Raw genomic sequence first — 27,139 nt, forward strand, 5'->3', positions numbered from 1 at the left:
AGCTGCGCCGCATGTTAGTTGCTTCCTCAGTCCATTTCAATCAGTAGAGACACCATATCGAGTGAACAATAATTTATTACATGGTGCATGAATAGTGCAAAGTCTGGCGATTAGACTCCATCATGACGTAGTATATCAAAGGGGGTAGTGATGCTGTGGTGAGATTAGGTATATTCCCCCTGGAGTCTAGACACTGGTGGTGGTGGTGAAGGGAGTAGCTGAAGATTCAATGAAGGAATGTAGAGCAGGACTTGGCACTGAATATGATGAAGACTGGAGGTGATGGGGTGGAGGTTGCATCGGTTCATACTGAAATGTCAACTGACGGCAGCAGAGAGAAGAACCGTTTTTGATTGTGAATGAATGAGAGTGTAAAGAGGGTCTTCCTGACTGAACTTCCGCATACGTTTCATTAAAGCAGCAGTGTTTTTAAAAAAATATATATATATTTCAGTATTACTGTGGTTATTCGTATTAGTATACTATCTACTCGTTTACCGCTATTATTACTACTATGTTTTCACTACCTTCAGACAATATCAACATGCATATATGTATTTCTATTTCGATTTTTGACTTCTTCATTTATTGTTATCATTTTTGTTATTATTATTATTATTACTATTATGTATGTGTGTATGTGTATGTGTGTATATGTATATATATATATATGTGTATATGTGTGTGTATGTATATATGTGTGTATGTGTGTATGTATATGTATGTATGTGTATATGTATATACATATTATTATTATTATTATTATTATTATTATTATTATTTTTAACCATTATTATTACTACTACTATTACAATGAATCAATCGGATGGTTAGATGGTGGATGGATTGGTTAATTAATAGATTTATTTAGTTATTTACTGGATAATTTATTTACTTTACTTATTGTTATTATAATAATCACATATAAAAAACAGCATTGCTTGCAAAAAATACATTGCACCAACAATATTTCACTATATCCGTCTGGCATAACACCCTCCCCCTTCTCCCCCCATCGCATCTTTACCCCATCAAGTATCACCACTCCTCCTCCCCCCTTTCTTTTTCCTCCTCTTCTTTCCCCCTTTCCTTTACTTAATCATCCACCTTCACCTTTCCCTATTTCCTGGCTGGGGCGGCCTGACGTCCGGTTTAAAATAAATACAAAAAATTAAAGAAATGAATTGGGAAGGAGGAAGGGAAAGATAAGGGAAACATTTTTATTTTTTTTATTTTATTTTTTTTTAATAAATCCCTCTTCCAACACGGAACAGGCTCTCTCCTGACGGGTCTGGGGGCTGTTCAGAAAGGGAAGAAGGGTGACAGTAGACACCTCTGACAGCTAGCCCCCTCCCCAGGGTCTGGGGGCAGCTTAAGGGGGGTAACCTGTCTCAGGAAACAAAAAAAAAAAAAAAATATATATACAAATGTAAATACAAATAAAGACCAATATATAAAGACAAAATATGATAACATAACATTCTTGGACCATGGGATATTATAAGCCACCCCTGCCACGAAAAATACTCAACTCCCTACCCCACCCCCTCTCTCTCTTTCCCGCCCTTTTCTTTCTCCTCTTTAAATACAAACAAACAAACACTCTACACCCCCCACACTGCATACATACAAACACACACAACTGTACACACACACTGGAACCTTACACAACAGACTGCCTTGCACTGTCAATAACACCACACTCCCTCCACCAACATCTCTTAATTATTTGTCTCATTTTGTTCGTTTTGTTAGAATTGGCTTGTCCCGTTCATTTTGTCATGACTTCCGATATATTTTATTTATTTATTTTTCTCTTTTGTTTGTTTCTGTTTGTCTTGTCAAATTTCCACTGTTTTGTCATGCTTCACTAAATAAAAATTAAAAAAATAAAATAAAAAAAGCTGCAGTGGGTAGAACTGGAGCAAATATGCTAATAAAAAAAGTTATTTTTATAAAACGGTCACTATATTCTGACAGTAGTACATGAGACAGGTAATCTGAAAAAAATCATGTACCTTTGTGTCCTCCGGTGCTCCTAACGGCATCTGCAAGATTTCACAGACTGGAGGAAAACAACCAATCAGAGCTGATCTGGAGTCTGCCGTCCAGCTGGCGTCTATGAGAGCCACAAGTCAATCACTCGTGAACTCCGATCAAACGGTCAAACTAGGCAGCGCTGATCAAATATGAATCAATATTCTGCTACTGTATTGCCTATTTCTCAAATGTTTTCAGAAACATCTTGTAGTGGACTGTTTAGCTGTAAAATGAGAAAGTTTGTGCCCCGGCAGCCATGTTGAGATCAGCTGAGGAAATACCAAGCACCGCCCACCAGCCCGAGCACAGCCAATAGGAACGCTCAATAGGAACGCTCTTTCTCTAAAATCACCTGTGATTGGTCAAAGTCTCCCGTCACGTGCTAGATTTTTTAAAGCCTGAAAACAGAGCCATGAGGAGGTGCAGAAGTCTAGTTTTCTCTCAGAACACTTGAATTACAATATGCTGAAAGGTTATTATGGAATTTTTGCCCAATGATGCCAATAACTTGTTGCTTACTGCCACTTTAACTTTCAAACATCACTCGATGGCAGTCTTCTGAACCATATCATGGACTGGGCTGGCAACACACTTCAGCCTCAAAGACTCAGCCTTCAGACTGCAGCGCTTGGAGCTGAACCTGCACACGGAGAACACGAGGAAAATGAGAGAGCAATATCTGCTGCATGTGACTTAAGTAGACTAGAGAGTGGAGGCACAATCAGGCACATTCAATCAGCACCTGCATCACAGCAATTAGCTCACAGCAAAAGTGAATTCCTTCTACCACCACAAGTACACACACACACCCAAAACCACTCCCAGTCAGTGTGAAGGTGAGCCAGTATGAAAGTGATGATACAGGTCTGCCCTGTTACACTTGCAAAACCGGTGTATTTTTGTGTGGCAGCTGTTTTAAAAGAAAAAAGCTCCAGTTGACCCTTCCTAAGTCCCACCCCTTTTTGCTCTGTGCTCCAATAACAGTTGAGCAAGCTTGGAGCCTCTGTCAACTTCCCCTTTCTTTTTATACTTAGATATGCTAGGTCTTTTGAAAGATAACATTACATAGTTGCATATAGTCATAGTTACTACGAGGAACTTTCATTTTCTGCTGATTTTGGCGGTCCCTGTGGACAAAAGCGGTAGTTTTTCCAAGCACCAGAGTCCCTTCAGAAAACCTCTTATTTTTCCGACTGCAGGTCAAAGGCCGAGGCCCCGTTGGAGTCCGAGCTGAAGGGTTTCTGGTGAACCTGCATGATTTAGTATGATTTCATTCCTTTGTTTATATTATCTCTGCTCCGTGCCGCCCCGAAGTAACCTTTAGTGCTATTTATTTTGATGTGAAAAGTTAACTGAGTAAAGTTTATCCTGATGAATATATCCTTCCACCGCATACTGTCGGCTTCTTGAAGCTATATTGCCTGGGGACTTAGGATCAGTCAATTTATGCTAAATGCATGCACCAAGCGGCAGACAGAAAAAGTTAGCGACTAGCTGTCGAACATAGTGGAGTATTCAGCAGCTAAAAAGCCAGATATTTCCTTCAGGAGTTGGTGGAGACCAAAAACAGGAAATATTGGACTTACATTCATAGAGTGGTCAGAAACACAACTCCAAATTACAGTAAGAAAAACAAAGATACAAAATACAGCACAGGCAGTGTCTCTAGGTATTTCCAGGACAGCTGCATTTGATTTTCAGCAATTGAAGTCATGTTTTGGTGTTTCAAACTCAACAACAGACTCTTTGTTGACTCACCACTTTACACATTCAACAACCACGCAGAGAGAAGTTTATTGTAGAAGAAGATATAAAAGTTTCTCCACCCACTTAAAGCAGCAACACTGTTTGGAGTAAAGGTTATTATAACTTTCGCTGGAACTCTCACTAATCACAAAAAAACTAAGTCTCTCTCCCACAGCTGAAAACAAGAGACAAACAGAGACATTCTGGGACATACTGTGTGAAGGAAGATGAGTTTCATCAACTTGAATAACCTTTAGTCTTCAGTCTGTGAGACAACATAAAGCTCAGACTCAGGAGTGTGGGGGCAGGTGGGCGTACAGTCGGTGGTCCCACAACGGTTGCAGGCGATACCATCCCCCAGGTGTGGAGCTGACTGTTGCTCAGCGTGAACACCGAGCACCAGATGGTATTAGCCTGCCTGCCCACTGCCCAAGGCTCACTTATCTTAGACACTGTGTGCATTTAATTGCAGTGTGAGCGCCTCTTCTGCAATATTGCAGTGACAAAAAAAATATGTTGGTTATCGCAACAAGCTAAGCTAATTCTCACACAATGCTATACTCCTGAGTATCCACAGTATCAGTATTTTTTTTATATCAAAAGTTACAAGAACCTAAATATGAAATTGAATCAGAATATTATTCCTGAGTGCAGCTCAGTGTATAAGAGCTCTTTAGTTTTGGCTGAGCCTCAGTACTTCAGTTTCTGACGTAATCACCGTCATCAGCATCTCCACAAATGTGTCCTCAGTGATGTGGGGCCATTTAGTTTGTAAGTGCTTTTGCTTGTGTAACTACAAGCTACTGTCAAATCTACTGTGTCTCTGCGTGATAGGACAAACCAACCACACTACACTAATAGGAGACAATGACCACCGGAGAAAGAAGAAGTCATATCCAGTAGCACAATGTAAAAATACTCCATTACAAGTGAAAGTCCTGCTTTCAAAATCTCACTTAAAATAGAAGTATTATCAAAAAAATACAGTACTTCAATATCAAAAGTAGTATTTATATTGTAGAATGGCCCATTTTAGAGTGTTATAATATAATCTATAGGATTAGTGATTCATTAATTGGTAAGTATCATTTTAAGGTTGTAGCAAGTTGAAGCACATTTTAAGTACATTATTTACTGCTGGGTGGTTTAATCCATCCATCCACTATCTGTCCTTTGCAGGGTCACAAGGGGCATTAGCCTGTCACAGATCACACTGGGCAGGAGGGGGGAGCACTCCTGACGGGTCACCGGTATGTCACAGGGCTCACACATACATACAGAAACCATTCAAACTTACAGTCACACCTATAGGCAATTAAGAGGCACCAGTTTACCGCACCGGCATGACTGTGGGAGGAAACCAGAGCTCAATTTAGTAGTTAAATCTATTACATATTCAAAACTAAAATGTTAGTCTCTGCTTCCAGTAACTATAATTATGAAATAAATGGGCTGGAGTAAAAGTATAATATTTCCCCCTGAAATGTAGTGGAGTAGAAGTGTAAAGTAGTAACATGCAGGGTGGTACAGCTGCACTATAAGGGTTGAAGGTCGTGCAGCAGTTCTTGAAATAGTCACGAAATTCAATGTATTGATTCGTGTACATAGACACAAATTTAAAAAAAATTGTGATGGTCAGCACGAAATCAATTCTTATGTAATCCAAGTAATTGTGAACCGGGGAGTATAAAGAGCGACAAACGCAGCGCAGGGAGCAGGACGTGGTGGCTAGGTGGGTCAAAAAACACAGGACTTTTGCCCAGGAGGCCGGTGTTCGTGTCCCGTGTGAAACCAGAAGTCAAAGATTTATTTGTTACGTAACTTCCGTACTTAAGTTACAGCACTCCCGGAGTTATTTTAACCCAAACCACAATCTTTTCCTAAACCTAACTAAGTAGTTTTGTTGCCTTACCCTAACCAAGTCGATCTTTACCCAAACCTAACAAAGTAGTTTTATTTTGAAAATACTAGAGTGGATATTAACACGTGTGTCACGTGTTGCTGGACGTTCGTAGGAAAACGCACAAAAAATATGTTGTTGACAGTCATGTTAAGCGTCACGAAAAAAAAGGGAAATTCGTGTCTATGTACACAAATCAAATAGATTACATTTCGTAACTAAATCACAAACTGCTGTGAGACAGTGTTGTTTGTTTGCAATGTAATGTAATATATAAAATATATGATAATAATATAATATTAATAAGTTTGATGTTTTTTTAATGACAAATGTTTCACCACCATCTGTATTTCTGGTGTCTTATAAGTGTGTGTAGGCTGGACACTTGTCTGTGCAAGACATAATAAACAACACTACTATAGTCAAGTAGAAGTATAAAGTAGTATTAAGTGCAGAAGTAGAATCAAATGTAAATTCCAACACGTTCTCATCCCATCTCGTCACATACCGCCGCTTTGTCACGCGCCTTGGCGTCACACGATTTTCGGCATCAAAACCATGATAGTTAGGTTTAGGAAATAACGACATGGTCAGGCTTAAAACTACCATGTTTGTACAGTGAAAATGACACTGAACGTTGTGAACAGGGGACACAAACGAACAGCTGATAGAAACGTGATGCATGTGACATGAACAGCGGTCTCCTGGATGAAAGCCTTGTATTTGTTGGACCCATCCACCTCCCCTCCCGCTCCGCTCCGCTCTTTAAACTACGTCACCACACTCCCAGCGCACTTTGACTTTTAAAGCACAAGTGTCTTTAAATTGTACTCAAGTAGGCTACAGTACTCAAGTAAATTCACTTATTATCCACCGCTGATGAGGATCCATCCTCAGTCTGGGTGAATGCTTCTGTAATGGACATTTGTTGGAAAAGGTTTTTGATTTCATAACTCTCCCAGTCGAACCCAAACTGGTGCTAACCGACAAATGGACAGGCAGAAAAAGAAGAGAAACAACAACAGCGTAGATGTAAAGAAGCAGCTGCACCAAACTTTGCGGCCTCAAACCGAAACCTCCAGACTGGCTTGTGTTGAAAGCGGGCAGAAAAGGAGGACTAAAAGAAGAAGAAGAGCTTCCTGTAATGATGAGCGCCGCCGCTCTCCTCTGATGTTCAATGAGAAACAAATGAGCTGACTTTGCAAAGCGGGCCGCATGAAAAGGCCGTGAAGTGAGAGTTTCCCTGTGATCCGGTGCCTTTACTGGCAGACAGCCTCCCAGACTGGGCTTCTTCAGACAGACCGGCCTGATGAGAGAGATTCACTCCAGTTTCCATTATCATGATTAGATTTCTATGATGATCAGAAGCACTGAATTATGCAGTTCACATGAGCAAACAGAAACATTAGCAAATGTCTCACAGCATTTTAAAAAACAGAATCATTGCTAACTGTAGGAGGTGTAATTCACATTGACAATGTACAAACAATGTTGAGAGATGAGTACATTGCCAATTTACCATTTCTGGTAGATGTTTCCATGGAAACCAAGGCTCTCTTTTAATGAAGCAGTAATCCAGCAGGGGACTGAAACAGAGAGACAATATGGCCACTGGCATTTGAGAATTTTAGCTCAACATAATGTGTGTGTGTGGGCGATAAACAGCATGTAATCAATCAGATTGTCAATCAGAGCACGATGCAGGACAGTCTAAAGTTTTCGCTGCAAGGCTCTTACGTCTGAGTTATTTCAGTAAAAGCCGTCTGGCTTCCTGCCTCAATAAATCTGTCACGGAGCAATAGCAATAAATGGAACGAGAAGGAAAATATACATCATGTGACTAACAAAAACCACAAATGAAGAACCGTGGACTTCCTTAAGAGGAAGACCAGACTGAATATCTCAAAGAAGTGCGTCAGATTCTGCAAGGCAAGCTGTTATGATAGCTTAAAACCGTACACTAATGCCCCTGGCTGGTCCAAAGAAAATTCAGTTCTGTGTAGATTTGAAATATTCATATGCATTGTTGAGGTGCCTTACCTTAAAATAGTAAAAAAAAAAGTGTTTTAAAGTGTGAAAACTCTCACTTTAAAAGACTGACATGATGAAACTGCGCTCACTGTGACAGACACACGGGTGATCTTTGTGCCAAAAGCAGGCAAGTCTGACACAGTTTGAAACCACAAGTATTATTCAATTCTCATTTTAAAATATTTCCTAGAGTGACACACGCACACACAACCACACACACACACACACACACACACACACACACGCACACACACGCACACACACACACACACACACACACACACACACACACACACACACACACCACAGTCCCCAGTAGTAGACTTGAAGTGAAAGTTACCACAGATCTATTTAGCAGATGCCTGACATCCCGCAGTGGAGCCCGAGGAATCACATTAGCTCAGTATATCTGGATACTGCAGCGCTCCACATTTTCTCCTCTACGCAGCTCAAACTGCCTGAATTTTTTTTTTTTTTATGATTTAATAAATTTACTGTAAAGACACTTTTATTTTATAGTGAAATATCTCAACAGCCATTGGATGTTTTGCCATGTCATTTGTTACAGACTTTGCTCCTTTAAAGATGAATTGTGATAATTTTGGTGGACTTTTCTATCTAGTGCCATCGTCAGGTTTACCCTTTAATGTGTCCAGTAGGTTATTTATATAACCACATACCTGCAAAACTAATGGCATTCTCATCAACTTCATGTTTAGCGCTAATTAGCAAATGTTAGCCTGCTAAGACGCTAAACTAAGATGGTGAACATGGTAGACATTGTAGCTGCTACACATCAGCATGTTAGCCTTCTTATCATTGGGAGCATGTTAGCATGCTGACATTAGCATTTATGGTGCCTTCAAATGGGATCGTGTTTAGAAGAGTCCATATGAACGCCCCCCTCTTGTTGTATTCTTGACCTCATAAGTGGAAAGTTTCTGAAAGCTCAGAGTTTACGAGTTGTGACGTGTTTGTTGACGTTGTCAGAAATGGCGGAGGCCTTGGAAGTTCATTTTTCGGTGCATAATAAGTTAATATATTGTAATTTTAGTCGTACATTGTTTTTTTTCATAATTTTATAATATGTGTGAGGAAAATGTTGATATTCCCAACGGCCTCATCTTTTTCCTCTGTCGTTATGCCTTTGCATTTTCTGCATTATGTTACCCGCTTGCTAAATTATTAGCCTCTGTGGCTTCTAGACGCCGTCAGTAACGTTAATATTGCCGTTGCTTAACAGCGGTGTTCTCACGGCTTAACTACTTGAACGTCAAGCATATCGTGTACACGACTTTCCACGTTGTAAACACGAGCTCATGAGTTTCATTTGAAGCCACCATTAGCTCAGAGCAGATAGCATGACTGTCGACTCTTATTCTGGTTTGTTTAAAGGTTCTCTAAACGATATTCAGGGCATTAATATATCAGCAAACAACTATTTGCTATTTAAAGTCTGTGTGTGTTGTAATACGAGTTTCTCCGTGCTTTGTTGACATCGCCAGGCCGGCCATGTGTGCTTTTAGTGCGTGTTCGTGCATGTGAGTGTGCCCGACTGGTTAGCTGACGGCCACCGCTCTGCACTGCTCTCTTAAGGTTACAGCTGATGATGCCATCCCAACCGATGACGCCGTTGTGGAAGCATAGCGCCCACCCTCCGGTTCCCCCTCAGGTAAACACTGCCGTCGCCATGTTGAGAGCTGTGTGGAGGAAATAGAAATGCTCCCAATCTCGCATTTAGCACCTTTAAATACAACTGAGATCAAATCTGAAGAGGTAGATATGCATAGCCTATGATACGTGAAGCAGAGGCGGTTTATCAAAATGTGAAAGTAGAAAATGAATCAATAAAAGAAGATAGATAGATAGATAGATAGGAAGGCCCATTGATGGAGATTGAAAATGACAGTTTTAGGCCTTTATTTAGGGAAGTGTTAATTAAAGAATCTTTTCTCCCTGAAGCTACTGTACACTGTAGGAAGTGCTAACAAATATGACAGAAGCTGTTGGAAGCAACACTTTAACACGTGAACTGATACAGATCAGATAATAGGCTACACGGTGTTTCCATTAATTTAAAAATTGGTGTTAAAACTGTTGATCCACTTGTTTGGCCTTATCACTGTTGGCTGTTCAGCCTTTAGTCATCCTCTCAATTTAACGTTATTAGCAGAAATAGCAGACGAGCAACAGGTGGCGTATGAGAGGAAGTTAGCAGCAACAGATTCAGTGGATATTTAGCGTGATATTTCCCAGTATTCTTCTATTTACATCAATCTCTAACGACTTCCTGCTCTCTTAACTCTCAACAGAGGCCTGAAGCTCTACCGAGATGATGAAGAATATTGTGAAGAGGATTGTTTTCCTGGTAAGTTTACAAGATACATCTAACAAAGTGCAGCAGAGCTACTGCGGCGTACTAGAGATGATTTGCATCCTGATGGAGGACAGAAGTGAGACTGAGGATAATGAGAATATAATGATTTACTCGCCGTATCCGAGGACACCTGCAAGGACCAGCCTGTCATACACACACACTCACACACTTACAGTTCGCCAATACAGTATGTACACTTGTTGCTGAGATGATGAAATTAGTCTACCATTGATTAGTCTACCAAACACTTGTGTGTGTGTTTTTTTCCCGACATACTCTCCTCATCTCCCTGTAATCAGCACACGCAGCTCCCAGGTGGTTGTGTGTCAGTGAAACTGAGATGTTTCACTCTCTTGCATCACTGATAGACGGCTGATGGTTGACATCTCTGGAGAAACAGCCATGACTTGTTTGCAAGTAGAGCCCCTGCAGCACAATCCTTTGAGTGGTGTTGGTGTTTAGAGAGTGGAGGCAATAAACAAAACATCTGTGTGTGAAATGCGTTGCCACGTTTGCCCCGAGGCAGAGACATTGAACATAATGAACAGATTGGTTGCTTTATTTAGGCTGTGTGTGATAGATGGTTGTGTTATGTGTTGCAGTGCCCTCTCCTGACCAATATTTGCAAATACAAAAAGAGAGAAAAAGAGGTGAGTAATGTAGTTTTTTCACTCTCTCTATCTAATGTGCATACGCTATTCCTGCTCCTTTATATGTGGCTTTTCATGATTGGAGTTTAAACTTAATGTACACAATTTTAGAAATGCTCTTTTCATAAAATTCTGCATGTTCTAATAATAAAAGCACACAATTATATTATTTTTACTATTATTATTATATAGCATCTTACATACACAAAATGCTGCTGAATGTGTATATGCTGTATATATGTATATATATATATATATATATATATACATATATACTAATCGATTAAAATATTTAATCGCAATTATTCGCATAATTGTCCATAGTTAATCGTGATTAATCGCAAATTAACTGCACTTTTTTTTTATCAGTTCAAAATGTACCTTAAAGGGAGATTTGTCAAGTATTTAATACTCTTATCAACATGGGAGTGGGCAAATAATGCTGCTTTATGCAAATGTATGTATGTATGTATTATTGGAAATCAATTAACAACACAAAACAATGACAAATATTGTCCAGAAACCCTCACAGGTACTGCATTTAGCATTAAAAAATATGCTCAAATCATAACATGGCAAACTGCAGCCCAACAGGCAACAACAGCTGTCAGTGTGTCAGTTTGCTGACTTGACTATGACTTGCCCCAAACTGCATGTGATTATCATAAAGTGGGCATGTCTGTAAAGCGGAGACTCGTGGGGACCCATAGAACCCATTTTCATTCACATATCTTGAGGTCAGAGGTCAAGAGACCCCTTTGAAAATGGCCGTGCCGTTTTTCCTTGCCAAACTTTAGTGCAAGTTTGGAGTGTTATTTAATCTCCTTACTGACAAGCTAGTATGACATGGTTGGTCCCAATGAATTCTTAGGTTTTCTAGTTTCATATGATACCAGTATTTTCACTAACTTTAAAACTGAGCCCGCTACAACCTAAAAATCACAAGTTGTGTTAATGTGTTAAAGAAATAAGTGGCGTTAAAATGAATTTGCGTTAACGCGTTATTATCACGTTATCTTTGACAGCCCTAATATAATCACATTCAGGAAAAACTAGAAAACACCAAAAAAGACGACAACGACAAATAATATTGGCACAATAATTTACATTTACTTCAGTATTAGCATGCCTAAACTTACATTTCACATAATGCATAATAGTTCAAGTAGAAATACAATTTTTAATACATACCAAAATATAAAACTTAGCTTTGTACAGTCATGAGATAATATAAAAGAAGTAGTAGAGATCGTATATAAGTATATATATTCTGTATATAAATGTAAGGGTACAACGAGTTTCAGAGTGTTGGCCAGCTTCCTCTCTGTCTGGGTAAGAATGTCATGCTGAGTTGTTGGGCCTCCTGCTGATGCTCCACAGGCTGCTGAGAGAGGTTGTTGGTCTGCAGGAGGCAGTCCAGGGTAAGGCCCTCATGGGGGCAAACAGAGTACTGGGAGAGCAGCGTCACCAGGATGGATTTCATCATTACCATGGCGATGTGCTTGCCGACGCAGGCGCGAGGGCCCGAACCAAACGGCTGGAAGTAACGACGAGGAGCCTGAGGGAGACAGATGAGAGAGGTAGTAAATCCCCTAAAAACTTGGTCTATATCATCAATATTCATGATTTAAAGAAAAAAACAACCTCAGGTATTATTCATAAAAAGTTTGACAGTGCTTGTATCTGCTTCACCAGGACTGTGTGAGATGGTTTGCCCAGATTTCATTGACAATGGCAATATAAACAAACAAAAGAAAGAGCCTTTATCTGTGCCAGTTGATTGGTTTCTTCTGTCCTTGACACTACCGTGCACCTGATACTGTTCAAGATGTGGAGTCGTGCTCGCTGCTGCTTATAATACGTCATATAAACAAACAACCCACTAAGTGTCATCAGATTCTGATTCAAATGTTGCTATATCCTGATTGGTGCACAGAAGTATTTGACATCACCAGGCCCCGCCCACTTCAAACCAGTGATAAAGTCAAGGACGAACAAAGAAATGCATAAATCTCTCGTGAAATATGCAGCGTCTAAACGTTGGCAGAAAATTGTCTCTGCACATAGGATCCATCACTGATGAGAAGCTGAATGGGAAAAGAGGTTTTCAGAGTTCATTTATTCACTTTAAGTTATTCTATCTGATCCTTTTGAGTCTCAGAGTTGCAGATAGAAACTCAGAATCTACTTACATTTTTCTCAAAGTTTTCCATACTGAATTCATTGGGTTTGAGGAAGAACTCTGTCCGGTGCATGCGGCCGGTGTTCAGGATGATATTTGTGCCCTTCGGTACCCTGTAGCCGTCTATGATGTCATCAGACAGGGCTTTACGCATGGTGAAATCCACCACAGGGTGGAAGCGCAAGCATTCCTTGATGAAGCTCTCCAGCACCTGCAGCTTCTGAAGGTCCCCGTTCTGGAGCGGTCTCTTACCTGCAGCCAGGCAATGGCATTTACTAAATCTAGCCTTGCTTAGACATCTTTGTCATCAGTGTCTTTTAAGTCTTGATTCTCTCAGCTTCTTACCTACAACAGTGTCTATCTCCTGAAGTAGCTGCAGCTCCACATCTGGATTCTGTTTGAGGAGCAGCAGTGTGAAAAAGAGGCTGATGGACAGAGTGTCTGGTGCTGCGATCACCATCTCCAACACACACTGCCTCACATTCTCCGCAGACAGCTCGCCGTGGTTCTGGAAACACACACAAATGTGAGAATTTTTGACAGGTGGGTTGGAGGAAGTGAGAAGAATGAAAAAAGGACAGAAAGGGACAGACTTTTCTTAGAAACTGAAGAACTCTAAGTATTTGGATAAAGAAATTCAAACCTCAGACTGACCTGTGCAAATATGAGCTCGGCGGTGAAGTTGATGTTATCCAGTTTATCTGCCTGCTCAATATCTCTCCTCTTCTGCTCCACAAGACTCTCTATGGCGTCTTGCAGCTCCTGGCTGTAAGATATATAACAGATATATAACATTTGGTTAATTAAAGTCAAATGAAGAAGCATGCTGATATGAATGATAAGGTGATGGAGTGACTCACGCTGCTGTCTTGTGCCTCTGGTGAATCCAGTTAAACTTGAAGTAAACATCTGGTTTGATCAGCACAGTCTGCCACGTGTCAAAATATGTCTGAATCTTCAGCAGCAGCTCTTTTTCTGGACACAGACATATAATAACTCAGTGGTTCACAAACGTTTTCACATCAAGGACCCCTTAACGGACACAAATTAGACCACAGACTCCCATTTGATAAGATTTTTGCTTTTAGATGTTTTAGACGCACGGTGGTGCAGTGGTTAGCACTGCGGCCCTTCTGGCCCTTCTGTGTGGCGTTTGCATGTTCTCCCCGTGTTAGCGTGGGTTTTCTGGGCTCTCCGTCTTCCTCCAACATGCCGGTAATCGTTGACTCTAAATTGCCCCGTAGGTGTGAATGTGAGCGTGAATGGTTGTCTGTCTGTATGTGTCAGCCCTGCGATAGTCTGGCGACCTGTCCACAGGGTGTACCCGGCCTTCGCCCAATGTCAGCTGGGATCGGCTCCACCCCCCTCACGACCCTGAATAGGATACGTGGTTACAGATAATGGATGGATGGATGTTTTATTCCAGAAAGTGTATGAAACCCATGACCAAAATAGTCCTACATTCTGTCATTGTGTTACTTATGGATAGAGTTATAGTGAAAATAAATGATTCCCCTTTTTGCTGGGGACCCCCTGAAACTCCCTCAAGGACCCCACTTTGAAAACCACTGTCTTCACTGACCCAAGTCAAAGTATTAAAACAGTTTCCATGCGTGTTTGATCATCTTTCCAGACAAACGCATACCTGATTTACAACTAGCACGATAACATAACATAAGAAATGAATGTATGCCTTCTTACCATTGACAGGTACGCCCAGGAAGAGTCTGTTGGAGATGTCGACTACGGTGCAGCGCAGCAGACTGAGGACATCCACATGAGCCAAACTGTCCAGGTCGTCCAGATGAGTCTGTGTGGAGGAGACGCTGACCTCCACTGTCTGCTGCAAGCCCGGACCTGTCAGGGCTGATACAGGAAATCAATTGAACTTCAGTCAAATATCTTGCATCTGAAATCACTGAATAACTGGATCAATCAGTTTGTCTGCAAGACACCTTTGGTGAAGTAGGTGCGTATCTTTTTCCACAGAGTGACGTTGTTGTTGAATATGATGCCTCTCTCATTCATGCCGACGCAGCTGAGTCCCTGCTTGCTCCCAAAACGTGAAGTGTAATGTCCATTCTTCAGCACATGGTGCACCGCTGATGCCCTTATGGTTAAAACAAAAATAGACAGATTATAAATTTACTCTTGGATTGATTGAGTGGCGACTTCATTCACCAGCATTAACAGAGACAACCAACCTGCTGAGTATGAGGGTCTCCTCTCCGTTGATCCACACTCTCACAATGTCTCCGTACTTGTTGTTGTAGTAGTTGCTGGCGGTGCCGATACCAGTCCAGATGAATCTCCCATATGACAGAAGTGGCCCCAAACCCAGACAGAAACAAGGACCTGTTGTGTTAAATGACAAAAAATATGCGTCAGCTTAATAGTAACAGAATTGGCACCAGCACAAGGAAAGAAACTGCAAAGTGTGAAACCATTGAAGCTACCTGGTACAGTTTTCTTGTCCTTGTGGCTCCATGCAACCAGCAGCAGACAGACAAGCAGGATTAGGGTTCTGGTTGCCATGGAGATCCCCGGTGACCCCACTGCGGTGGCGTTTGGGGACATGGAGACCAGGTCCATGGCGTTCAAACCTACAGGAGTCATCGCCCGTTAACAAGCAGAGATCAAATCCATAAAAAAGCTGGTTTTAAAAGCACAAACCCAGCGAGCGGTCCGAGTGATGAGAGCTGCCTCAGCTATCTGGGCTGTCTCTTTATACATAGTCTGAGCTGGTGATGAGCCAGGTCAGGGTAATGCAAAAGCCACAACAGAAGAGGGAAATGGTAAACAATACACGTGTAACCTTGAGGGGCTGGATTGGTGCCTGTGCCCTTGAGCGAACAGGACGTAGTTCATGTTGTGGAGTCCAATCCGGTGGGTTCATGGGTTGTATTTGACAGTTTAGGGATGAGAAGCAAGTTTTGCTCCCCTTTGAACATCAAAACAATCTGATTGGACGTCCTACAAAAGAGCATCTGGCCTGTGAGAATAAGTGAAAATATGTGTTGTTATTGTTACTATCATACAGCTTTATCTTGCAGAATTAAATTCTTTCTTTTTTTTTTAAGAAACATCCATACTTATTTATTTTTTTCTATCGGAAGGAAGAAAAACAAGGAAAAGCTGGAATAACATACTACATTTATGTTCACTGATACTTTAAAAAAATAAAAAATATTAGGCCTACATATTGTAACTCTCATTACAATCTCTTCAATTTACAGTGATTCCTCTCAGATTGATCCATCAGACCACCAATAGATGGAGAAACAGAGCTGTGAGGCATTAAATATGCTGAAGTTATGAAAACAAAATCATATGCACTATTATTATGATGAGATCAGAACACACGTTCTGTAGCAGCTCCTGTGTCTCACTCACTCAGGGCTATCACTGCCGTTGAAGCCAGGAAGTTATGTCATCGGAATTTTTTGAGTGGGATTGGGGTCCTGAAATGCAGTTAATATTCTATAATTCAAAGTCATACATAATGGGGTTTTTAAAGGCAGACAGCATATATTTTTTAGACCCAAGACCATTGAATTTGTCTATTTTCAGGCCACGAAAAATTAAGAAATACATAAATGAATATATATACTGTGTACACTAATGCACCAGTTTTCTTCACCAGAATTGTAAATCAAATGAAGCGGAGGAAGCATCCTGTAGTAAAGCTGTTTTATGAATTAAAAAAAAAAAAACAGTTGAATAAGATATTGAAATTAATAGTAAATTTTACAGACTTTTTTCAGGCTCAGATTGAAGACCTCAGTGTTTTTAAACTCTAGTCTACAGTGCTGACTCCACTACTTACTTCTTATTATTTTGTTTGCTATTATATGGTTTCATCAAACCTTATTATTTGTGAACAGACTCATCTGCTGTGCCTTTCTTAACATTTCTTACACATATCTAACTTATTTGCGACAGAAAGTCTGTGTAATTTGTCAACACAGTATGTTCTAATTTATAATATTTTAGTCTAGATCTTGAAGTTTGTTAAACAGTAAGTTTTTTTAGTCAGTCCTTTATTGCTTTCATTGCTTTCTATGAACTACGTATGCACTCTGGAAACTGTTTCCTCCCTCTACTTACAGTCATTTTAAGCAGGGGGATTCATTTTATTTTTTTAATTATATCATTTTATTTTATTTCACAATTCGTGACAAAGCCAATTCTGTTTGTCCCAGTCTTTGTTCCGTTGGCTCTTAGTGTATAAAGGACTCTGTGAATTCACTCACCGCCCACATCCGAGTCCAAGAATGTGCAGTTCAAATGGCCGACTGTGTGCTGAGGCGCTGCCTTGATAACGATGCCCTGTGTGATGGCTCGGACTGAGATTGTTCTGCATGATTAAGCGGAGACAACTCCCCGTTTTTCCCCGAAAACAGAAGTTAATGTAACCTCGTCTTGTGGTCAACCACATCTTTGTCTCCACCGCATGTATAGGCAGTTGTTCAGAAGTGAACAAACAAGATCAATAGAAAGCTGAAGGAAAGCGGTTAAATGTCAGAACATGTATGATGTCTGAACAGAGTTTATTCATTCCTCTTTGAGGTATGACATGCAGCAAAAATGAGTGGATATGAGTTCAGACAATGTATGCTTTGTGCTATGTGACCTGCCTGAACAACAATTCAGATTTAAAGGGGCATTGCAGAGTTGGCAAAGAGATACGATAACAGCTATGAACTCCCCAACCAGCTCTCTCACAAGACACTGGGAGTTACATACCATAGAGAGTGTAGCTTTACTGTCTGCTCCATCACTTACGTAATACATTTCACTTACATAACTTAAAAATCTGAGACATTTTCATTGCGTTTCATTCAAATTCAGTCCGTTTTTAGATGTTCAATAAATGTCATTTTTCTTTAGTGTGCCATTATACTGATTCAATGTAATTTAATCTGTTCTTTTATTCTCTCTGACTGTGCTGAATTGTGGCATTCAAAATAATAATGATGTTTTAAAACTTGTCAAACTTCATGGATAAAAGTGTAAAGACTAAAAGGTATCTTGGACGGAGAAAAGAGGTGGGTGGGAGGATGAAGTCTGTAGGAAGACATGTGAAGTCATCTGGCTGGCCTTGGCCTGCAACAACAAGATGGACGTGGACCTGTCAGCTCGGCAGTTTATAAAACAGATAAGGCTGTTCTCCCAACAGCTGCACCGCGGGAAGGAGGAGCCAGAACCAGAAAAGATCAATGAGAGATCAGAGGTGGAGAAGATGTTGTGGGCATGCCGACATATTAACACTTCAGGGTTCATTTTCATGGATCCTCACTTTATGTGAATCATCCGGCAGCTTTGTAAACAGTGTTCAAATATATAACAATTATGAATCAGAGATCCGTGTAAGAAATGCTTGCTCTCCTCTTCCTTTTTGTTCCCAGTCCCAACTGGTCGAGCTCAGAGTGCAGTGAAGGAGAGATAACAAAGGAACGACCTCAGTGCTCTTAAGAGTGTATTGTGCGTACACGTCTACACATCTGCTGTCTGTCAGTGACCTACAGCCTCAAGCAGGAGAGCCGGTCAACAGAGGACCTGAATCTAACAGTAATGTTGCATCTCTACTTTCTCTCTTCCTGTGTGTGTGTGTGTGTGTGTGTGTGTGTGTGTGTGTGTGTGTGTGAGCGTAAAAGTTAGATGGAGCATAACATGGCTGTGAGAGCATGTAGGTCAGCTACATGAATCTAGCGCTGCTCCATGTCAGCAGAGAGGCAGATTAACAGAGTTATTGTATTGTTATTGAAGTAATATTACTTAGGTGATTACAGAAAATGGGCCAGATACACCTACAGTTATATAGATGTTCATTTCATTTCTTATTTTATTGTTAGTCATTGGTGCTTTTTATTAGGGCTGTCAATCGATTCAAATATTTAATTGCTATTAATCGCAAATTAATCACACATTTTTTATCTGTTCAAAATGTACCTTAAAGGGAGATTTGTCAAGTATTTAATATTCTTGTCAACATGGGAGTGGGTACATATGCTGCTTTATGCAAATGTATATATATATTTATTATTGGAAATCAATTAACAACATAGAAAAATTACAAATATTGTCCAGAAACTGCAGCCCAACAGGCAACAACAGCTGTCAGTGTGTCAGTGTGCTGACTTGACCAAGACTTGCCCCAAAACTTCATGTGATTATCATAAAGTGGGCATGTCTGTAAAGGGGAGACTCGTGGGTACACATATAACCCATTTTCATTCACATATCTTGAGGTCAGAGGTCAAGGGACCCCTTTGAAGATGGCCATGACAGTTTTTCCTCGCCAAAATTTTGCGCAAGTTTGGAGCGGTTATTCCTTTGCGACAAGCTAGTATGACATGGTTGGTACCAATGGATTCATTTGGCTCTGTAGTTATATGATGTCAGTATCTTCACTCTTCACTCTTCACTCTGCGTTAAAGAAATTAGTGGCGTTAAAACAAATTTGCGTTAACACATTATCGCATTAACTTTGACATACATACTTTCTATATATATTTATATAATATTTACATATACTCCTATTTTCTCACTACTTGTGTTCATAACAGTCCTGTCTATTCTTCACCTTCATTTGTCCAGCTTTGATGTCCTTGTCCCTAGCTGTTATTTTATGTCTGTGTAAATAGATGCATAAAACCGGAGTCAAAATCCTTGTATGTATGTACTTGGAAAATGAATCTGCTTCTGAAAAGAGTCGGTACCGACTCCCTTTCACAGTGAAGAGTACTTCAAATGGAGTTTTTCCTGCTTAACTGTCATTTTATTGTCACTTTTCAGGCCCTAATCAAAGAAATGGAAATGGGTCATTGTTGCAGTCGGTGGATGGAGGCTGTGAGGACGTGATGAGGACCGACGCCGGGGGAGGAATGAAGGAACGACACTGGAGTTGATGTAGAGAGGACATGAACCAACTCAGTAGAAACTATAATGATGGTAATGCATTTTGATGTCATCTATTTTTTTCATTCAGGACTGGCTCTGTTGTAATAATTATAATACTACTAATAATAATGTGTACACGTATGTAAACATGAATGACCAGACAGCTTGTCTGGTGTAATGCATGCTTTCATGTGTTATGTATGTGAGTGCTTTTGTGCGTACATCATACATACGTGCGTACCCGTGTCTGTGTGTGTGTGTGTGATGTCAGTCTGCCCACGGCGCTGCAGTAGAATGGGTTGTGCTGAATATAAATCAGGTGACTGAACAGGCGGGGGTTTCTTCCCAGACAAACCCAGAAGATTGTGTAATGCCCACTCCTACATTACTGGTTTGCATGTGCACACGCACACACACACATTGACACAACCCCTTCTCCACTTGGCGACCAACACAACAAGCCCTGTATTTACCAGTCTGCCCTCAGATAGACCACAGACCCTGAAGCTGACTGGACTCTATTTGGACAGGATTTTGAATTTCAGCTTCCTTCCTGCTGGATTCTTTAGTTTGATTTGATTTTTTGTGGCAGCATCTTGGACTACAAAGGTCATATAACTTGGACTTTCTCTGTCCTGTTTCTCCTTTTATATTCGCTGCCGTAGTGGACCTGTCTTCTCCTGTGAATGCTGACGTTGGTGGGCGACCCTCAGAAGAGAGGAGGTGAAGTGGTGACCATGTGGATCCCGACCCCCAGCATGACTCTCCCTCAGCGGATGGTGCTGTACGGGACGTGTGTCGTGGCGCTGATGAACACTGTGGGCCTCCTGGTGCTCTTGGTCCAGCAGAATCAGCAACGTGCCTTGTTGGAGCAGACGGAGGCGAAGCTGACGGAAGTGGAGCAGAGCTCGGTGGTGGAGTTCCTCCAAGAGGTACCGGCGGGGATGCGGGCACATCCGCAAAGCCAGTATCAATACCAGTACTCCAGGAATAAGAGGAGTGATAAGCTGGAGAAGGAGCTACAGCAGGAGATTCACCAGGAGGAGGGACAGGAGGTCCATCAGAAGGAGGGCAGCCAGGAGGTCCATCAGAAGGAGGGCAGCCAGGATGTCCATCACAAGGAGGGCAGCCAGGAGGTCCATCAGAAGGAGGTGAGCCAGGAGGCGAGCCAGGAAGCGAGCCAGGAGGTGGGAGAGGAAGCAGAGAAGAAGATGAAGGATGAGATGAAACACAAGCACCGCCACGGCCAGAGTTACCACAAGGCGCACGTGCAGGACGACATGATGATGATGATGACCTACTCCATGGTCCCGGTGAGATGAGACACCCGCTGGTGGATTGTTTATGAGGAAGAAACAGTGATTTAATGATACTGTACATACTCTATACACTCAAGTCTATAGTGTCTTATATTATGTTGTCATTGCTGACTAATGCTGCATCACCAACTGTTAAAATGAGCAGCGATCCTCGGGCCTGTGACCATCAGGGGGTCTGAAGGTTTCAGGTCCAGGTTGTGGTAATTTGATTCATTTCAAATTTGTTTGGTAATGCTGTATGTGTAATGCACCACTAGCACAATACAAACTGAAATAATAGGGGCCTAAAAGCAACACCGGTATTATTATGTAATCTCGAGGCCCTCAAGTACATTTTTTAGATATTTGTACTGTACTAGAGTATTTCCATTTTGTGCTTTTGAACTATTATGCTGCTACTCCACTACATTTCACAGGAAAATATTGTACATTTTATTTCACAACATTTATTCGACAGCTGTAGTTACGTTGCAGATCAAGATTGTACAAAGAAAACATGATCAGTTTATGAAATATGATGCAGTGTTACACGATAATAACGCGTTAACGAGAAATCGTTTTAACGCCACTAATTTCTTTAACACACCAAGGTAGAGTGAAGGTACTGGTATCATATGAAACTCGAAAACTTAAAGAATCCATTGGTACCAACCATGTCATAGTTGCTTGTTGGGAAGGAGGCTAAATAACGCTCCAAACTAACGCCAAATTTGCAGTACCTGTGACAATATCTGTAATTGTTTTGCGTTGTTAATTGATTTCCATTAATAAATATATACATATATTTGCATAAAGCAAATATATTTGCTCACTCCCATGTTGATAAGAGTATTAAATACTTGACAAATCTCCCTTTAAGGTACATTTTGAACAGATACAAAATGTGCAATTAATTCATGGGACCTCATGCGAATAATCGCATTTAGATATTTTAATCGATTGACAGCCCTAATTGTTACAGATTAAACTGCTTAATAGATTTAAAAGTAAAGAATACAATGTTTCTTACATGTTTAACATCAGTAATAATACTCCTATAATATAATATATATTAAAACATTCGCCATGGGCATTCTGCTGCATGAGTTTTTTTACTTTTGATACTTTAAGTATATGTTGCTGATTATACTTTTAGTTATGTTACATTTTAAGTTTGACTTATAATGGAGTATTGTAATGTAAAACATATTATTTGCCTTTATTGGACAGAGGAAAGAGTAGAGGTCAATGGGGGCCTATAGCTAATTTTTGCTTCCATTTATTGCATTGCAATATTTTAATCATATTTTGATATTTTTCAGATCAAATTGTTGATCGACATTTGCAACAGCACCAAGGGAGTCTGCATCGCTGGTATGTCTTACTCATGTATTAAACTACATACTTGTGTCCAAAATATCACTTTTTATTCTCCTAAAATCCTCAAACCTTTCTGTTGCAGGACCACCAGGACCGCCTGGTACGTGAACCCTTCATTCTGGATCCAAATTTAAAATACTGTATGTGTCCTTTGTGGTTTAGTGACCCATACCCCTCCTAAATGTGTTCTCCATTCATGGTGAGGACTTTTTTTGTGTTCCTGTAGGTTTGCCCGGTGTGGACGGTATGCCCGGCCACAATGGGACTGATGGCATCCCCGGACTGAATGGACTGCCGGGGGCTGATGGGAAGAGAGGAAAAAAAGGTAAGCAATGTGTTTTTACTCACCATCCATTTGTCTCAATGCCTCGAGCAACGCTGGCCATTTTAGTGAAGAACTAAGTAACAGTCAAAGGGTTGAGTACAACCTGGGGTTAAAAATACCAAAATACCAAGAAGCTCACTCAGCTACTTAAAATCATACACACAAAGACACAAACATACCAACACAGTCTGATCCGTCCATGTATCATAACGACGTCAGATTAGATTCACTGTAAATGACAGAAGAGGTTGAGTCAGCCGCCTTTCTCTCACATTCTCAGCTAATATTATTCATCGCTGTGGTTTTGGGCTTCAGCTAATTGAACCGGAAAACTCCCACCCAGTATTCTCCCACTTCACTTCACCGTCAGTGGACGGCATGATTCACCCTCGGAAGTCAATGGAGTAATTCATGGTTTTAACAATAGGGCAAAGTGTGTTGAGTTTATGAATGCAATCTTGGATCTATTTGTCACAACGTCCTCCATCAGGTGAGAAAGGAGAACCGGGAGAAAAAGGAGAGGGCGGAGAGGCCGGTCCGCCTGGAGAGAAGGGACAACCGTCCAATGACGTCATTATTGAGGGCAAGTAGAGCTTTACACTCATTACTTGGTGTCACTTTAACCATTATGCAGAACTAAATTTCAATTAAAATGATGTAAAGATTTGCAAAAAACCTGGAACATCTTCAGAATAGATCTACTTGTTTACATCCCGAGGGTTTAGATGTTGTCTTCTCTTCTTTGTACAGGTCCTCCAGGTCCTCCAGGTCCTCCTGGGCCCATGGGAGCTCCTGGCCCTCAGGGCCCTCCCAGAACCAGGCACCACAGAGCCAACCTTCAGGCTGCTCATACCCTGGGTATAAAGGCCTTTGTTTACCATAATCAAACAAATACTCTGCAGTTGAGATTGAAAGTTTATTCTTGACCTTCAAAGTTGGCAAAACAATCTCACCACAAGGTCCATGTAGTTGTTGTTTAGGAGCTTTTGATCGTATCACACAATCTCCCAGTTTGCCCAGTTGTCACGGAATTGTTTTTCTTTTTCTGAGATCTTTAAGGACTTGGATGAGAAGTCCTCTAAGTCAGTGGTTCCCAACCTGGGGTCCGGTCTCCCATTAGAGGGTCGCCAAAGATCACAGGGGGTGCGCCAGGATTTGTATGCTTTGAGGTTGTCAAAATTAGATTTGCTCATATAAAACTAGAATCATAATAACACACTTACTGGATAATTTATACAAAAGTCTGTATATAAAGCTATTTAAAAAGAAATATTTTCTATCTACTTTATATCTAATGAAATATTCTGTTTCAATCTATATTTGTTGGCGTTTAGCCTTTCAAAAACAACAATTTAATTTGCTCTCCTGCTTGACACTCCTGTAATAAAGGGGCGGTCTACCAACAATATAACAACACCATAAATTGCATTTATTTAACCACGATAACAAAAACTATGTTTTGGCTTTAACATAAGTCGTTACAAAAAAAAGATCATATTATGTATCTGCATTCACTTGGCGAATGTTGACAAAACTAATGAATTCTATTCATTAAAAAAGAAGACTAACTCATTTTATACACTGAATCAGTTTATTCAAATTGAGGATTTTGTTCTAGGATTTGTAATTTTCTTTATGGAGATGACGTCGGGGGGCCTCAGCTTTTCTTAGACACAAGTCAAAATCGATTTAAATTCAAACATCTAATGTAGCTACATTCCATAAAAACTGGGCAGCTCCGTCTGCTGAGGAAGATCATGTGATAGGATCAAAAGCTCCAGAACAGCTAAGACATGGTCCTTGTAGTGAGATTGTTTTGTCAAGCACACACCGTGTGTGAACACAGTGAATGACGTAAAGTGAAATTGTTTCTGAAATTGTTTCTAACAGGGCTGTTACACGCAAATCCAAATGATGAAACCTCGTCTGTAAAGGAGGCTGTGAAACTACACGAGATGCCAGCTAAGAGGAACGGTGAGTGTTGAGAGAAATGTGTCTACATGTATATACAATACAGGATGATGATGGAAGCATCTAAGCTTGGTGTTATTGTGTTTCCCCTCAGACTGCCTGATCAAGTCTCTGATCAACCCCAGGAATGTGTCAAAGATGGAGAGCACATTTGGCACATGGATGAGAGACACCGCTCAGCTGAACGATGAGCGAATCTGGGTGGCAGAACACTTTTCTGGTAGGTTGGTTAGAGAGGACCATCAGCGTAGATACTGATGTGTCAGGCAATGCAGCGCTGTTACACCAGTGTTTCCCAACCCAACCCAAAAAATTACAAATCCTCAAATAAAATCCTCTATTTGATAAAGTGATTCAGTGTATTAAATGAGTCTTTTTTTATATTAAATCAACTTTTTTTTTGTTACAACTGTATTAATTTACTATAATATCGTTATAGCCAAAATAGATGTTTTTTTTACAGTGGATAAGTAAATGTAATTTATGATGTTGTTAGATTGTTGCATCAAGTGAGAGAGCAAATAGGATGTTGAGCACAGTGAAAATGTTGTTTTTGAAAGGCGAAATGCCAACAAATATGGATTGAAGCAGAATATTTAGTTGGATTTTTGCTACTAAGTAGCAACAAAAGAAAATATATTTTTAAATAGTTTTATATCCAGACTTTTGTATAGATTATCCAGTAAGTGATAATATATATATAAATATATATATATATATATACAGTATAGCAGTAAACATTTTCTGTGTTGTTCCCCAGGCCGTGTGGTGAAGGAGTATAAAAGCATCGCCTCCTTCCAGAACAGCAGCAGTGACGTTGTGGATGTTAGAAAGTTCTACCAAGGCTGCGGCCACACCGTTCACAACGGATCCTTCTATTATCACATCGCTGGTACTTCCAGCATTGCCAGGTAAGCCGATAAGACGGTCAGATGCTTTGCTATCGTTTCCATTTCCTCTGGTTAACAACCTGCTGCTTGTTTTTGTTCACAGATTTCACTTTCACACCAAGAAGCTCAACACTCTCAGTATAGAAAACGCTTTGTACCACAACCTCGCCTACCTGCTCCAAAACTCCAAGACCTACTTCAAGGTGGCAGCGGATGAGAATGGCTTGTGGCTGATCTTCGCCTCCAGCGTGGATGAGAGCATCACGGTGGCCCAGCTGGACCAGAAGACCTTCTCCGTCACGTCCTACATAAACACCACCTACCCCCGCACCAAGGCCGGCAACGCCTTCATCGCCTGTGGCGTCCTGTACGTCACGGACACCAAGGACGCCAGAGTCACCTTTGCTTTTGACCTGCTGAAGGGAAAGCCGGTCAATATGACCTTTGACCTGAGGTCTCCAGGTGGAGTGCTGGCGATGCTCTCCTACAGCCCGAAGGACAGACACCTGTATGTGTGGGACCAGGGCTACGTCAGGCTCTACGTGGTCCACTTCATCTCTGATGAGTGAAGAACACACCGTCTGAACATGACGGACAACATGCAGACATGACTGTTAAATAGTGAGAGCAAAATACCTGCTGACCACCAGCTATTCACTCCATCTTTGGAAATTGGTCATATAGAGAGCGACATCAGTCTCAACTTTATCTTCCTGTAGAGGAGTGGTTCCCAACCTATTTTCCTTGATGTCCACCCAACTTGTATCTAAGAAAAGCTGAGCCCCCGACGTCATCAACATAAGAAAAATTACAAATACTAGAACAAGATACTCAATTTGAAAAAAAGGGATTCAGTATATTAAATGAGTTATTCTTTTTTTAATGAAATCAACTTTTTTTAATGAATATAACTTGTCGGTTTCGCCAGCATAAAGAGATGACGTTTTGACTTCACCAAGCGAATGCAGATATATAATATGATCTTTTTTTTGTAACGACTTAATTAATTTACTATAATAGCGTTAGAGCCGAAATAGATTTTTGTTATTGTGGTTAATTAAATGTAATTCATGGTGTTGTTAGATTGCTGCTTCAAGGAGAGGAAACAGGATTTTGACTGCAGTGAAAATGCTGTTTTTGAAAGGCTAAATGCCAACAAATATGGATTGAACAGAATATTTCGTTACATTTTGCTGCTAAGTAGCAAAAAAATTTTTTTAAATGGTTTTATATGCAGACTTTCGTATAAATTATCCAGTAAGTGAGTTATTATGATTTTACATGCAAATCTAATTTTGACAACCTCAGAGCAGACAAATCTTGGCGCAGCCTTAAAGGGGACCGGACCTCAGGTTGGGAACCACTGCTGTACTGTAGAGCGTTCCTGTCAGTAAGCAGTTGTTAAGAATCACTGTTTCACTGAAGGAAAACAGTTGTTTGTCAATA

General features: G+C 40.6%; 2 protein-coding genes across 4 annotated transcripts; one reads left to right on the forward strand and one right to left on the reverse strand.

The window, feature by feature from the left end:
* Nucleotides 1–11,832: 11,832 nt before the first annotated feature.
* On the reverse strand, nt 11,833–16,081 carry LOC119502264 (aromatase). The gene is given in 9 exon segments (XM_037793136.1): nt 11,833–12,302; nt 12,937–13,178; nt 13,272–13,434; nt 13,581–13,692; nt 13,787–13,901; nt 14,628–14,792; nt 14,882–15,036; nt 15,131–15,281; nt 15,383–16,081. Coding segments are annotated over 9 exon segments (1,638 nt in total). The 5' UTR covers nt 15,660–16,081; the 3' UTR covers nt 11,833–12,044.
* On the forward strand, nt 14,757–26,790 carry gldn (gliomedin). Of its 3 annotated transcripts, none has more exons than XM_037793121.1 (13): nt 14,757–14,895; nt 18,335–18,497; nt 19,725–19,880; nt 20,495–21,142; nt 22,450–22,501; nt 22,590–22,607; nt 22,734–22,832; nt 23,323–23,416; nt 23,575–23,690; nt 24,723–24,806; nt 24,898–25,023; nt 25,564–25,714; nt 25,797–26,790. In XM_037793121.1, exons 4-13 carry the CDS (start codon nt 20,516–20,518, stop codon nt 26,260–26,262), a joined length of 1,833 nt encoding a protein of 610 aa, XP_037649049.1. In that variant the 5' UTR covers nt 14,757–14,895; nt 18,335–18,497; nt 19,725–19,880; nt 20,495–20,515; the 3' UTR covers nt 26,263–26,790. The 3 variants fall into 3 exon arrangements, with proteins under 3 accessions (XP_037649049.1, XP_037649059.1, XP_037649057.1); XM_037793131.1 differs by having other exon boundaries at nt 23,323–23,415; nt 23,583–23,690; XM_037793129.1 differs by lacking the exon at nt 14,757–14,895 and adding an exon at nt 18,012–18,159.
* The last annotated feature ends 349 nt before the right edge of the window (nt 26,791–27,139 follow it).

The sequence above is a fragment of the Sebastes umbrosus genome, chromosome 2 (genome assembly GCF_015220745.1).
Source record: "Sebastes umbrosus isolate fSebUmb1 chromosome 2, fSebUmb1.pri, whole genome shotgun sequence".
NCBI classification, from domain to species: Eukaryota; Metazoa; Chordata; class Actinopteri; order Perciformes; family Sebastidae; genus Sebastes; species Sebastes umbrosus.

What these genes read in the sequence shown, in the direction of transcription:
- gldn (XM_037793121.1), top strand. Translation starts at nt 20,516, where the DNA reads ATGCTGACGTTGGTGGGCGACCCTCAGAAGAGAGGAGGTGAAGTGGTG. An exon ending in GATGCCAGCTAAGAGGAACG is followed by an intron (nt 24,807 to 24,897) that starts GTGAGTGTTGAG and finishes GTTTCCCCTCAG; the next exon opens with ACTGCCTGATCAAGTCTCTG. An exon ending in GGTACTTCCAGCATTGCCAG is followed by an intron (nt 25,715 to 25,796) that starts GTAAGCCGATAA and finishes TTTTGTTCACAG; the next exon opens with ATTTCACTTTCACACCAAGA.